Source organism: Ascaphus truei, chromosome 5 (assembly GCF_040206685.1).
Source record: "Ascaphus truei isolate aAscTru1 chromosome 5, aAscTru1.hap1, whole genome shotgun sequence".
Classification (NCBI taxonomy): domain Eukaryota; kingdom Metazoa; phylum Chordata; class Amphibia; order Anura; family Ascaphidae; genus Ascaphus; species Ascaphus truei.
In genome coordinates this window covers 63,851,099-63,865,005 of record NC_134487.1, presented here as the reverse complement: position 1 = coordinate 63,865,005, position 13,907 = coordinate 63,851,099, and the positions used below count along the sequence as shown (strand labels likewise).

The window sequence follows — 13,907 nt, the reverse complement described above, 5'->3', positions numbered from 1 at the left end:
TAAGACACCATAGAATCCCCCTACAGCCTCACATTTATTTATTGCGGCAATATTTAAAAAAACAATGTTTCCCACAATAAGAGAATATCGGGTTTAAACCTTCAGACTTCACAAAGAGCATGTCATGCGTCTAACATCGATCACTACACAGTGCATTAAGGGTCGCGTTCATTTGCATAGTTGCAACATATGGCCGGGGAGGGAGGTGCTAAAAAAAACTACATTCCCCAGCCTGCTTTGCCACAAATCCCTTCGGAGTGAGAGACCGTGTGACGTCGTGGAAAGAACCAGCCAATCAGAGGAGGTGGGACCCCGCCCTCACTCAGCTCAGTGTTTTTGCAGCGCTGGACTCCGGGCGCCATATTGTCTAGGAAAGATAAACCGTCGCCGTTCAGCTCGCGGTCCCCGTGTGAGCTCAAGATGCTGTACCTGGAGGATTACCTGGAGAGTGAGTGTGTCGGCCGCGCAGGGGGGGCCTCTCACACCGGAGGATTTGGTGGGTCATGGCAGGCCTGGTGACTGCCCGGGAGTGACGCCGCCTAATAACCGCCCTCTCTCTCCCTCCCCTCCTGTCTCCTCGCAGTGATCGAGCAGCTTCCCATGGATCTGCGCGACAGGTTCACGGAAATGCGGGAGATGGACTTGCAGGTGCAGAGTACGTGAGCGGCTCTCAGCTCTCGCCCCGACAGAGAATGGGGAGGGGAGGGTGTTTCAACGAGGAGCGGGGGCTCTCACAGAGCTGGTCTGCGGAGGCGCCGGGGGAATAGGGATATGGACGATCAGGAAACAAAGAGACAAAGACCTGCCTGCCATTGGTGCTGTGCCGACTCTGAGCGGCAGGGGGCAATGCTGCTGTCCGAGACACATTCATTCATATCTGTGTCCCATAATAAGACACGTTCATTCACACCCGCATCATTGCTGTCTGTAGCAGGGCTCTTCAACCTGTTCTCCAAAGGGACACATTTAGAAACAGGACTACATGTGTATTGTGTTTACAAACATTGAAAGACATGACCATTTATAATAGGTCAACATTGTGCAAGCATTGATAACGTCTGCACCATGCATATTTGCATTACCTTAACGCACAAGTGAGTTCTAGTGCCAAAAAATTGTACTTTGCCCCCTGCTAATTGCATATTAGTTGCTTAGGCAGCTGAGTCCGACGGGCCACATCAAGACCTTTTAGGATCTGCCTTTGTCCTGCGGGCCACCAGTTGAAGAGCCCTACTCTAGAGTTACCCCACCTAGTGCATCTCGCCCCAACCTGAGGCATACACATCTGCAGCATTGACAGGTGTATGGTGCAATTCAAATCAAACTGCTAGTGGGCAGCCAATGTATCGGTTGCAACAAGTAGGAATTTGTTATAACCTGCTATAAAATGCCAAAAAAGTATTGCTTTGCAAGCCATTGTGTGTTTGTTTTTTGGTAAGGGCTGATTAGTTGGCTTATTAAGCATTTTGAGCATAACAAATAATTTGTGTTATGTGCAGTTCATTTTTTTTATTACTAAAATATTGTGACGATCTGTGGGCACTGGTCTCCATCAATTCACAAGATTTATATGCTTGCAAGTAAATACATATATTGATATGCACTTATATTAAAACTTGAGGTAAAATAATGAGGCGACTATGAACACATTTCATTTATCATCACATCTTATGTAGAACCATTATATATTTTTCAATAGGGACAATCTAGGAACAAGTAAGTTCTAATGGTAACTTGTTTCTAAACTGTTGAACTGTTAAACCCCCAAATCGAATTTTTTCCACTCGGAATTCGGAATATCGTAACTTTTTTTAAATTACACTTTTTGTTCATTTGAATTGGAATGTGATTTGGGGAGAGATCTGAGACGATGGTTACATAATGCACGACATATGAATTGTATGCAACTGTTTGTACTGCACTTTAAAAACAACCTACTGTATTGTGTGCATCACTGATCTGAACAGACCTTTAAGATCCTTACCTGTCAGATCCAACAAAAGATATGTGTATATGTGTGTGGTAGGCAAGACACAGGTGGGTTTTAGGTAAATATATAATTGGAAAAATTATAGTAATCATTTTTATAGACTGATACTATCTGACAGGTTAAAACATAAACACAAATGTTCAATTTCAAAAATTCTTAACAATCCACAATTTACGATATTTTTTATAACTACATAAGATATTAACTGATCATTTCTATTACTGTCGAAGTTATTTTTGCGCTGCCTTCAGCATCAGGAGTGGTGGTTAGTGCGTTGCAAAGCTGGGTATGCACTGAGATGCCAATCATTATTATAAGTCATATACTGCATGTATCATCACATTAACCAGAGCACTGGTCGGTATTAAAAATACATTTTCTATGCATTAATTTAGTTTATTCTGTTGCCCTTCACTAGAGTAACATGACGAGCACAATTTTACCAAACATGTATATGGGGATTGTGGTATAAAGTAGTCCCACAAAGCATTGCTAAACCATCATGATGAAGCCAACAAAAATGGCCCATATTTTACCATGGTTACAATTCTTAATTTGCCTTCATTTGTTACTGCAAAGTGAGATGTGGGGAATTCATTTTCAGTTTTTTTGATACATACTTGAGATTTGTCTCATCTAGTCGCTGTAGTTGTACAAGAAATAACAGATTATTTCAGTTATGGTGTATCAGAAACACATTAAGACCAATATTCAGTCTTGGTGCCTTAACCATTGACAGGATTGTGAAGTCTCTGCAAGAACTATGTGTTCACAAATTTCATTTTGTGGTTTTGTATAACAATTAAGTGAACTGATAGTAATATTATCGCTATATACTGTACTTTCATGTCACTGCTTATTACTTAGTTGCTCAGCAGTGTGCATAGAATCCTGCTAGTTCTGCCACTGCAGTCTTGTTGTGCCTGACACTTGAGACCACATCAGCATTCGCATACGCTTTGAGCTACTAGTATGTGACCTTTTATTTACAAATCTTTAGATGCTTCAAGGTTCTTGTTTTGGACATTTAAAAAAAATTAATAATAATTTTATGCAGATGCCATGGACCAACTGGAGCAAAGAGTTGGGGAATTTTTTGTGAATGCAAAAAAGAATAAACCGGAATGGAGGGAAGAGCAAATGACATCAATTAAAAAAGTAAGCATGTTTTTGAAAATGGTTACAAATGCACTTTTTCCTCCTTATTGGAAGTTCTTGTACATGTTCCTGGTTGGATTTTTGTATGGATTGTTTCTACAGTACTTGTTTATAACGGTTTTTAAATTGGAACTTTACACCTGTACCAATTATGTCCTATGCATTGTGTGCAGTTCAATGCTACTTCGTGATATGTTGATTAAATGTGTTTTTAAAATGTTTTTGTGTTACATAAATTCAGATTATAGTGTGCTGTAGTACAATTAACTTTAAACGGTTATTCATTTTTATGTTTAACTGATTATCTTTTAACATGTGAAAAGTATTTAATTGTCTCATATTACCAATAATTGTTTCATTACAGGACTACTTCAAAGCTTTGGAAGATGCTGATGAAAAAGTTCAATTAGCAAATCAGATTTATGATTTGGTAAGTTGAAAACTGGACGTAAGGAGGAATCACTTTGATCTAACATGATTTGGATAGTGTTATTTATGTGGGGAAAAAAATGTTTTGGTTTAGGGAAGATTTTTTTTGGTCTTCTAGAGTCCAGCACATGAAGCTTTATTTATTTATTTATTTGGTGGCTGTAAGTGCTCCCAGTATTCATATGGCTTTAATGTGTAGGAATTGATACCCTGTGAGACGTTAGGCCATTTAAGTTGATACTAATTATGTATTCCTATGTCCAAACTAGGTTTAAGTATATTTATGCAAAGCAAAACCGAATGTACACTTGTTTTAAGAAAATAAAGTTGCAGTTACTGAATAAGAATAAAAAAAAAAACATATAAATCTGTTCAAAACCTCTCAAACAAAGGTGTTGGTTGAACGCATTATTTTTATTAGCAATGTGTTTTGAGGTAACTTACGTGGATTTCTGAAGTACAGTAGGTTTTTTTTTCCCGTAACATTAATGTTATTGGATTAGGGAGATGTGGCTGCTCTGTTTTTGGTTGCGGTTGGTGCCCCTTTTTCAATTCTTGGAAGGGCATGGACTTTGGAACCAAATACAGTATGCACTAAAAGTTGCAATCTTGGTTCGGATAGATAAGAGGAAGATGGGAGAGCGGTTGCGGCTTATAAAGGGCGGCTACCTGCCTGGTTTCCTCTCTGCATCATACCTAAACTAATACTGATTCCCGTATGTGTATTTCAATGAATATTCACAGGGCTTGAGAGGAGGAGGAGGAGGAGGAAAATCTAAGTAAATATAGTATCTGTACCTAGAGATCCTACTATTTAAAACGTTATATGAAAGTATACATCCAGGAAGACATAGACGAGTCATCACATTTTTATCAAATATATATTTTTTGCATGTTTGGTGTGCGTTTATTTCAACGTTCTAGTAGCCATATTGGAGAAATGACTGAAGAAATGCATGTTCGCTTTAGCTGTTCATATAGATTGGATTGCAGTGTACAGAAAAACCTTTTTAATTAAGCATTCCCCAAGTTAATTTGATGTTTATACCACAGGAATATGGAATGGTACGTTTTAAAGCCATAAAGATGATTTCGATATGGATAGTTACTTACACCAGCCTAGTACATGTGGCTGTCATCACATTCGTTTTTGTATCTGCAGCATTTTCAGTTAAGTAGTCCCCATTAGGCTGCGATTATACAGCCGAACTGCAGGGCGCGTGCTGTGACGTCGCAGAGCGACGTGCACATGATACTGTGTGTGTGGCTGCATGCTGAAATCTCTTTTTTTTTTGACGGGCGCATCACGTGACGCAGCAGTCCCAAACAAAAAACAAATTTGGAAACGCTGCAACGGTCGCATTTGGTATATGCAGTTTTCACGACGCTAACAAACTTGTTTTTGCGGTGTCACTACGGACGAGACCACAGGTGTTTTTATGTATAATCGCAGCCTTAGAAGTCCATGCTCATCATCTATATGCTGTCTAATTACCTGATCTTGATTCTTTTGTAGGTAGACCGTCATCTGAGGAAATTGGACCAAGAGCTAGCCAAGTTCAAAATGGAGCTGGAGGCTGACAATGCAGGAATTACTGAAATATTGGAAAGAAGTAGGTATATGCTTCTGAGATTTGATGGAAAGTTTTGCTAGTTTTGTAACATTTACATAATCTGGCTATTTACATGTACTAAAGCCACGAGATCAGAAATGCCCTAATGTCAAACGCACACAATGTGCATGTGCTTATCAATTCTGTTGATTCTGGAGCGTTGACGTTTAATGTGATTTCAAAAGAATGACACACAGCATAATATAATATGCTTTATGAAACATCTATATTTTTGATCAATTATATTGTGTGATTGTATAAGTTTGTATTTTTGAGTAAGTATAGTAACGCAACATATTGATGCAGTAAGGGCAATTAGGCAAGATTTCTTTGTCACTCATCATAAAACACCAATAAATATGACATATGTAGAAACAGCGGTTGTAAAGTGTAGAGTCCAACCAAGTATATCAGGGCTCTCTTTCTATGGCATTTTTTTTTCCCCCAAAGCGCCTTACAAAAATAAAGTAGTCAAATCAAGATTTGCTTTTAATGTGCTAAAAATAGGGTATGTATAAAAAGGACAAAGTAAGCTGGTTCAATTTGTAAGAGAACATTTTTTTCATGTAAATTAGATTTTAAAGGTATTTTGAAAGAGATTAAAGTATGTATTAATTTATATCACTTGTGTAATTCATTCCACAATCTAGGACTGTTTAAAGATACGGTTGGGATTTTGACAGGTGCATTAGACGAGGTCTGAGAAATAACCAGGCATGCAGAACATTTCGATGAGTTACAACCCTGTTATAACGCAATCCTTTACAACGCGAATCCGCTTATACCGCGATGCAAGCGTGGCTCCCAATTTTCGTATTTATGAATACTTTACAACACGATTATTTGTATCTTAAATACTTTATTGTACAATGCATACAATTGTACAATTTCTAACACGATCCGCTTATAACGCGATGTGACTCTTTGGAACCCAAACACAGCATTATAAGGGGGTTGAGCTGTATATGCAGCTAGAAATCAATGAAGACTAACATGGTAAAATTGTGTTCATGCTTGCCTAAACCAAAAACGTGCAAAATAATTTAATTTTAAACATTTAGAAGGATGGCTGCCAATTCATTACTTCCCTGAAATGTAAAGTCCTAATTGTGACCAAAGGAAAGTAGAAGCTAAAGTGTTGGCAGCATCAACTGTCTAGTTGTCTTCTCCAGATTTAGATGTAAAAAATTCTTTCAGCCAAATAGGAGTAGCCCTCATTCAATACACAGGACACAATCCCATTGCAAAAAGAGAAAATAAATATTTGTCTCATCAGCCAATAAATTATATTTGAAATCAAAGCCAGAAAGAAGTCTCTTCCAAGTGAATGTGTAAAAGATATAAATAAGATTCACCCTGAGCCTGAACATTGATGAACTCCCTACTAACAACGGCCCCACTAACAAATCAGAACACCCTACTAACAAATCTGTACCCCATTTCATTGTAAAGACATTTATAGATAAATAATTAGTAAGCCAATTCTGTATCAGTCTACCAGCTGCAAAACTGGTACAAAAATACAGTGGTAGATTTATTTTAAAAATCCAATGGATATTAATGAGAAGCTCAACTCTCACTGTCATTTTTGTAGGCTAATTTTCAGTACACCTATGGAAAGACCTGAATTATTTAAAGTTGTATCTTCCAATATATTTCTGATGGTAAGAATTTGTGAAGTGCTATATAGTGTGTTTGAAGTATGAGTAGACCATGATTACAATATTGCAATTCCCATTTTATCTTCCAGGGTCATTGGAGTTGGACACTCCACCTCAGCCAGTCAATAACCACCACGCTCATTCTCATTCTTCGGGAGAGAGTAAGTTTAGTAGGTGATATTCCTTACTTTTCCAAAGTTTGTAAAACCTGTAGAAGAACATTGAACAAAACTTTGAATGTTTGTCTACAGAAAGGAAGCACAATCCGTCATCTCATCACTCTACAACAGACCATGTACCTGAGAAGAAGTTCAAATCTGAAGCACTATTGTCAACTCTTACTTCAGATGCTTCCAAAGAAAATACACCAGGTAGGATATACACAGATGTGCATGTAAAGCCATTACCGTATTTCACGTTGTTCTCTATTTGAATATAAAACATGTAGTTGAGTGGTTGTTACATTTCAACACAATATTTCTCCAAGAAGTATCTATCCTTTGCTTAAATTCTTCTGAACTAATTTGATATTCTGGTTTGTGATCTTGGGTGAATTTCGACAAACTGATCAGTTTTTTTTATTTTTTATGTTAAATACTAGCACGCTACTGTGTGAAATAATTGTTAAAGTAAACTTGTGTACTCGTAGAATATGCTCCCTATAGGCAGATGTGCATGTGATCAATTACCATTTCATGTAGATGTTTAATTCACTGATTTTTGGGGAGATTTAAATTATTGGGAGAACTCAAAATGTAATCCATTTAATCATTTTTTGTTTAAGGCTGTAGAAACAATTTGTCATCGTCCTCTTCCAACAATGTTTTCAACGTGAGCTCCTCCCAGCCATTGACATCATATAATTTGGGTTCTCTCTCATCTGGAGGTGGTGCTGGTGCTATTACTATGGCTGCCGCCCAAGCCGTTCAGGCAACAGCACAGGTACATTTTGCAAATGCTTACTCGCATCTTGGAAGCTATTTGAATGATTACTAACATTCTAGATTTATACTTTGTTTTTGTTATGTGCAACTCCATTCATTCTGATGTGAAAACATCCCTAATTTAATTACTTTAACTTTATTTAATATGCACTTCTTTAACCAAGGCTGTGCTGAAAATGCCGTGTAATACGGCAGGCATAAGCTTATAGGGCTTCATGTTAAAATCGACAAGAAGCAAAAGGTGACACGGTGTGCTCATGTCATTTCCCAGAATCACTGGCTGCAGTGGAAGCACTGTATGTTAAGAGATGAGGGTGAAAGGCAGGTTTGTAGACCTGTCTGAGATGTGAATGTGCTCAGAAGTGGTATTTTTATTTGCTTTAATGCCATAGTAACACAATTATTAACATTTTAGTTCAGGACTGGTCACCTTGTAATTTAGTGAACTATAAAGCAGCAATATATTTACATTTGAATGTGTTCTTAGATGAAAGAAGGAAGACGAACGTCCAGTTTAAAGGCCAGCTATGAGGCTTTTAAAAACAATGACTTCCAGCTTGGGAGAGAGTTTTCATTGTCTAGAGATTCCACCAGTTATTCATCTTCCGCGTTGGCTTCCACATTAACGCAGACATTAACTTCATCAGCAGCCACAGATTCAAGAAGTGGGCGCAAAAGCAAGTGAGTTAAATTTGAATAAGACATTTAATTGCCTAAAAAATGATTCATATGTTGCATTCTGTCGGTTTAAAAAAATAAATATAGTGCAATGCTATTTATATACTGCATCTCAAAGTTTGCAGTTAATGTGTAAGTGTCAAGTCATGTCATGCTGCAGCTCTAATAGGTGTTAAAAGTAACAATCATTTATTGCATCAATGATCATGTGTTTTAGTTCCATTGTTATTACACGGTTAGGACCTGTTAAATATATGATGCATTTATAATAACTAGAAAAGGCCTTTCTGTAAACATGTCATGAATGGACAACAGGTTCTATAAAAAGCCATCCATCTTTTCACTTGAACTTGTCATTTTTTGTACTCGTTACAGCCCAAATTACGAGGAGACAGCATGGCGTTGATTTGTGAATTTTGACTTGCTTGTGATAACCTAATTTAAACATTTGAATGTTTCACAGATTTTATGATGACCTGCCACGGTGCCACATTCTGTAAATAAAAGATGAATAGTTTATTTGTGTATCGGTTTAAACATCTAAATCAGGTTTTCAAACAAGATTGTTTACATGCTATGCTACATTTTTAGTTGGTCCATTAAAGTTTATAACAGCATGCAAAACATTTACAGCTCTCCAGGATTAATATGGCTACTAAAAGTGGTTTAAAACGGCAAATCTTATTCTTTGGTGCAAATTCACGGAATTAAAATGTATCCACAATGCTAATGAATAACATCTGTATGGATATTGATATTCTTTAATGAAGAACATACCCAACTTCTTATGAAATTAATTTTCTTCAATCAAATGAGTATTTGTTGCTTTTAGTAAAATGTCAGTGACTAAAGCACTTTGCATAAGTTGTCAATTAAAGATGAAAAACTATTTACATTTAAAATTACGCTTGTTTAACAAATTACTTGGTTACAATATTTTAACATAGGAATACAAACATTATATTTGGCATATTATGTATTTAAGTGTAACCATTACATTGCTCATACAGCATAATGCATATATTTATTATAATATACTTTTTCTGTCTCTTGCATTAAATTATTCATGGTTGTCACAAGAATACTTGTAAGATAGCTATTCGCACCGTGTTTTACTGTCCTATTCTGTTTTTTTTTTTTTTTTTTTTTTAGGAACAACAACAAATCTTCAAGCCAGCAGTCTTCCTCTTCATCCTCGTCCTCTCTATCAACTTGTTCTTCATCATCTGCTTTAGCACATGAACTGTCTCATCAACAGACTGCCGCTATTCCAGAGACCGAATCAAATAGTCAAGTTGATTGGACTTATGATCCAAATGAACCCCGTTACTGTATTTGTAATCAGGTGAGTGTAATGTAATTTTTATATACCTAGAACACCAAGTGATGCTTAAAGAGCACATAATACTTTTCAAATGTTTGTAACATTTGTACGGTCATTGCAATATTTTGTAAGGATCAAATGATTGAACATACAATGTGTGTGTGTTTTATATTCCTTCTGTTGAGGATGATGACTACTAGAAAACTAGCTATTCTATCTATTCTTTAATTCTACTTTTTCTGTGCCAGGTATCTTATGGTGAAATGGTGGGCTGCGACAACCAAGATGTAAGTACCCATTCTTTTGCCAAACATAACATTAACAGAGCATAATTTGTATGTTTTTTTTTTTTTTAATTTCTGTAGTGTTTCTAATGCACAGTTGTTTGAACATGTTAATATAATACTTTGTGTAGTTGGCCATGTTTGGTGGTTCGTAAAGTGCTCAAGTCTTATCGGGCAGGATCTTGCTAAAAACTTCAAACATGCTGAACAAACCATGCGGTTTTATTTAGGCTATTTTTATACAAATCGGGTGTTTTTCTTTTCATCTTAGCCAGGTAATGTATTGGTAAATGTGGATTAGTTGTCTATTTCTGAGTAAGGTGGTTGCCACATATTGCACTGGCCTAAAATTACCTCAATTGCAAATAATCTGGGAACTGGTTCAGCCTTGATTGCTGCAATTTTGCGTTGCATACAGCAGCATTATTTCCGTGGTTAGGTATCCAACACTAACTAGCCTCTAGTTGTTGTGTAAATTCTACATGTTGTTCACAATGTTATCCTACATTAGACATGCCTCCCTTACTGTTGTAATGTCTATTTTAATGTTTATATGATAATTAAAAGTGCAAGGTTCTAACATCATTGAACGGTAGGTCCCCAACTGGGACTGCACAGTTATATCCCTGGTTTCCAGAAGCTTCTTAAATCTATTACATTTTCCTATAAACCACGTTGGGATAAAGATGGTTGGGGTGGTCTGGATTCGCTAGGTTCCATTTTCAATGCAAGACTTAATCCCAGGGTCTGTGGAGGAGTAATTTCATTGGGAGAGGTCACGTGGGATGACCTGATCCATAACTTGTCAGATAATACGTACACTGTTTTACTATTTTTAAACTGAGCCCACATAGTGGTTAACCGTAGCCTAGGATGCTATAGTGATTACTCATGGAATGATCCTGCACTCCATAGCTCTTCAAGCCTTGTGACTTTTCTTTTATTGCCCTGTTCAGAATATTAATTTATATGGTTTTAAATCATGTTTTGCAGTGCCCCATTGAATGGTTTCATTATGGATGTGTTGGTTTGGCAGAAGCTCCGAAAGGAAAATGGTACTGCCCACAGTGCACTGCCGCCATGAAGAGAAGAGGCAGCAGACATAAATAAGGAGGACGGTGTCTTTAATAAAACAGACTTTTAATTAAAAACCTCAAGTTACACACCGGTCTCGTCAGATAACATCATTGTAAACAGCCATTCATGTTTCAACGTTCATGTTGCTGTTTGTGCTCTATTATTGCAAGCATCCGTATACAACAAAATACTGTTCCAGTTGAACATCACCACAACATTTGTACTTAACCATTCTTGGTAACTAGTTACACTGGACATTGACTAACATTTCTGTCCTTATAGGATTTCAACAGATGTGAGTATTTTAATTGTGTGTACATTATACATTAAAGCGTTCTCTTGCACGAAATTCCAGGTTGTTATATAACACTGTGTATATATAAAGACTGCAGAAATCTGCTACAAAATGGATACATGATAATTTGTAAACTTCCTTTATAGCTTTTTGTTTCTTTATGGAACAAAATTCAGCTGGCTGAAGACTATAGCTGTAGAATTTGGGCTGTTGTCCATGAAGTATGTGGATACAGAAAAATTGAATCTTCTGTTATGTAAGAAATAAATTGGTGATGTTTAGTATTTGTATGTTTCTACACAAAATTCAGTGTAGTGGTTAAAAAAAAAGTGATCAAATTTTATACCAGATGTGTTTATTTTTTGTGCAAGTAGTTCTTCAAATAGTAGTTATACTAGATAATAAAGTAATAACATTGGTATTGCATGCTTTGTCATGAATGTAAAAAAAAAAAAAAAAGTTTAGTGGCAAGACAGACATTCAGCAGTTTTGTACAGCATTATAATCAATATACAGTGGTCTAAATGCCAACAAGTCACAATACGCAGTCAGTCCCAATTTCACAGAGCCGTTTGTTTTGATTTAATTTTTCTTTGCCATGATGGTGAGTTGAAGCGCATACATACTTGATAAAAGGGCAGATCAAATAAATAGTGAATTAAGAGAAGTTGCTGAATAGAATTTGAGCGGTGTGGTTTCCGTCTGCCTACTTTTGTCAAGTGATTGAAATAACAGTCTGTTTTGTCAAGATATAAGAATATTAGTACTAGACCCCAGCATATCACATGCTGTGAGGAGGAATCATTCCAAATGGGAGCAGATGCGCATAAACAGAATTATTGCCATGGAAGGCAAAGGTGGACAATACAGATGAGAATTAAATATCTAATGTTGAAGAAATATATCAAAGTAATTGGGAAATGCTGCAGTTATTCACTTTCAAATGTTCCGTAATTACTTAACAGAAAAAGCCGATGTTAATTGTTCTAGTTCAATTAGAGGTGCCGTGCAGAAATCTGTTATAGGGCGGAGAGGAGTCACATGGGCAGCTTTATGACTTGGAAGCAGATGATGGGGGAAAGATGAATGCTTGGTTAAAGGCAATGATTCATTCTGTTGATATTTAGCGTGGCATGTAACTAAAAATTAGCCTTTTCCATATGAGGAATTGATTGCGGGGAGAAAAGGTGGATGACGGCATAGTCCAGGAAGGTTATGTGTAACTATATGCGTCCTAAACCTGCAACAAATGTGAAATAGATGAAGTACAATTATAGAAGAAATGTAGAATTCTCAAAGTACTTTACACTGAGCAATCAAATAAATAAAATTAATAAATAATTAGTTTTTACATGTGTTATTTTAATTTTGTTTTAAAAAAAAAAATCATGAAGTTGCAAATCACAAATTGAAATAATGCTACATGCAGCTTTAAAAAAAAAATGTTGAACTTCAGACACAAATATCAGTTTTTTACATCAATGTTATGTAACTTTTTTTAGTTCAATTAAACAACCAGTGGTTGGACAACAATGCATAATGGCTAATGTCATTTATATATTGTGCAGCCTAGTTGGGCTATGTGTCTTTTCCAGGCTATTAAGTTACTTTATGAACACCATATTATGGACAATAGTACATTATTCGAAATGCAAGCAAGTGTATTATTTTAAGGTCTTACAGTGGTATCCCTGTGGAATACCTTCTTGTCATAGTGGTATCTTCATATTTCAAATGTGGTACTTGCTGTTTAACAAATACTGCATTGGGCACTCTAAATGTATGGGAAATGGAATATCAGTAAATCTGTATGATGTACTGTTGTAAATTCTGCTTTAAACTACTGCATATTACTGTCAAAAGTGTATTCGGCAATATATTTCAGGTAATGTATTCAAACTACAACAAGCAAGCAAAATCTTCCTGCTTATTTGGTCTTATATTAAACTGCCATAATATAGATTTTAATACGGTATAAAAAAAAATTGCACAGCTTCTGAGACCATGTCAAGAGCAGTATCTTTTATTACATTGCCATCTGCTTTTCTTTACATTAGCACTCAATCATTATGCTGGCCTTCTCCATAGTCTTGTTTCATTTGATGTCCACCTTCAGATATATAACTGTTATAATTCAGTGTTTCCTAACACATCTAAGGTAGACCTAGATTTGATAATTAACAGTAAATTAGGAAGAACAAACATGCAATGACATCTGTGACCATGGGCGTCCACAGGGGGGGCAAGGGTGGGAGCTTGCCCCCCCCTGGATCCTGGGCCGCCAACAGCGGGGAACAGAGGGCACTGGCGTGACAGGATTTAGCGCGCTCTTCTGCAAAAAAACAAAACCTCCCTTGTCTCCTGATTGGCTGGCGCGTGTTGGCACGCTGCCAGGATTTTTTTTTTTTGGCCCTCGCAAGCCCTATCTCAGCGGTGCGCAAAACTGTGGGGCGC

The 13,907-nt window shown here is 36.8% G+C and overlaps 1 protein-coding gene across 3 annotated transcripts; it reads left to right on the top strand.

Moving 5' to 3' along the window:
- Positions 1–288: 288 nt before the first annotated feature.
- ING3 (inhibitor of growth family member 3) lies at positions 289–12,794 on the top strand. 3 transcript variants are annotated; one of them, XM_075599941.1, is made up of 12 exons: positions 289–448; positions 584–655; positions 3,048–3,148; positions 3,513–3,578; positions 5,094–5,190; positions 6,941–7,012; positions 7,103–7,222; positions 7,636–7,793; positions 8,283–8,476; positions 9,626–9,818; positions 10,046–10,084; positions 11,075–12,794. In XM_075599941.1, exons 1-12 carry the CDS (start codon positions 421–423, stop codon positions 11,189–11,191), a joined length of 1,257 nt encoding a protein of 418 aa, XP_075456056.1. In that variant the 5' UTR covers positions 289–420; the 3' UTR covers positions 11,192–12,794. The 3 variants fall into 3 exon arrangements, with proteins under 3 accessions (XP_075456056.1, XP_075456055.1, XP_075456057.1); XM_075599940.1 differs by having other exon boundaries at positions 6,941–7,021; XM_075599942.1 differs by having other exon boundaries at positions 371–448; positions 584–648; positions 6,941–7,021.
- Positions 12,795–13,907: the final 1,113 nt, after the last annotated feature.

Bases quoted from the DNA above. Each gene is read 5' to 3' on its own strand.
- ING3 (XM_075599940.1), top strand. From the start codon at position 421: ATGCTGTACCTGGAGGATTACCTGGAGA. The intron at 7,794-8,282 runs GTACATTTTGCA...ATGTGTTCTTAG, and splicing joins CCGTTCAGGCAACAGCACAG to ATGAAAGAAGGAAGACGAAC. The intron at 10,085-11,074 runs GTAAGTACCCAT...CATGTTTTGCAG, and splicing joins TGGGCTGCGACAACCAAGAT to TGCCCCATTGAATGGTTTCA.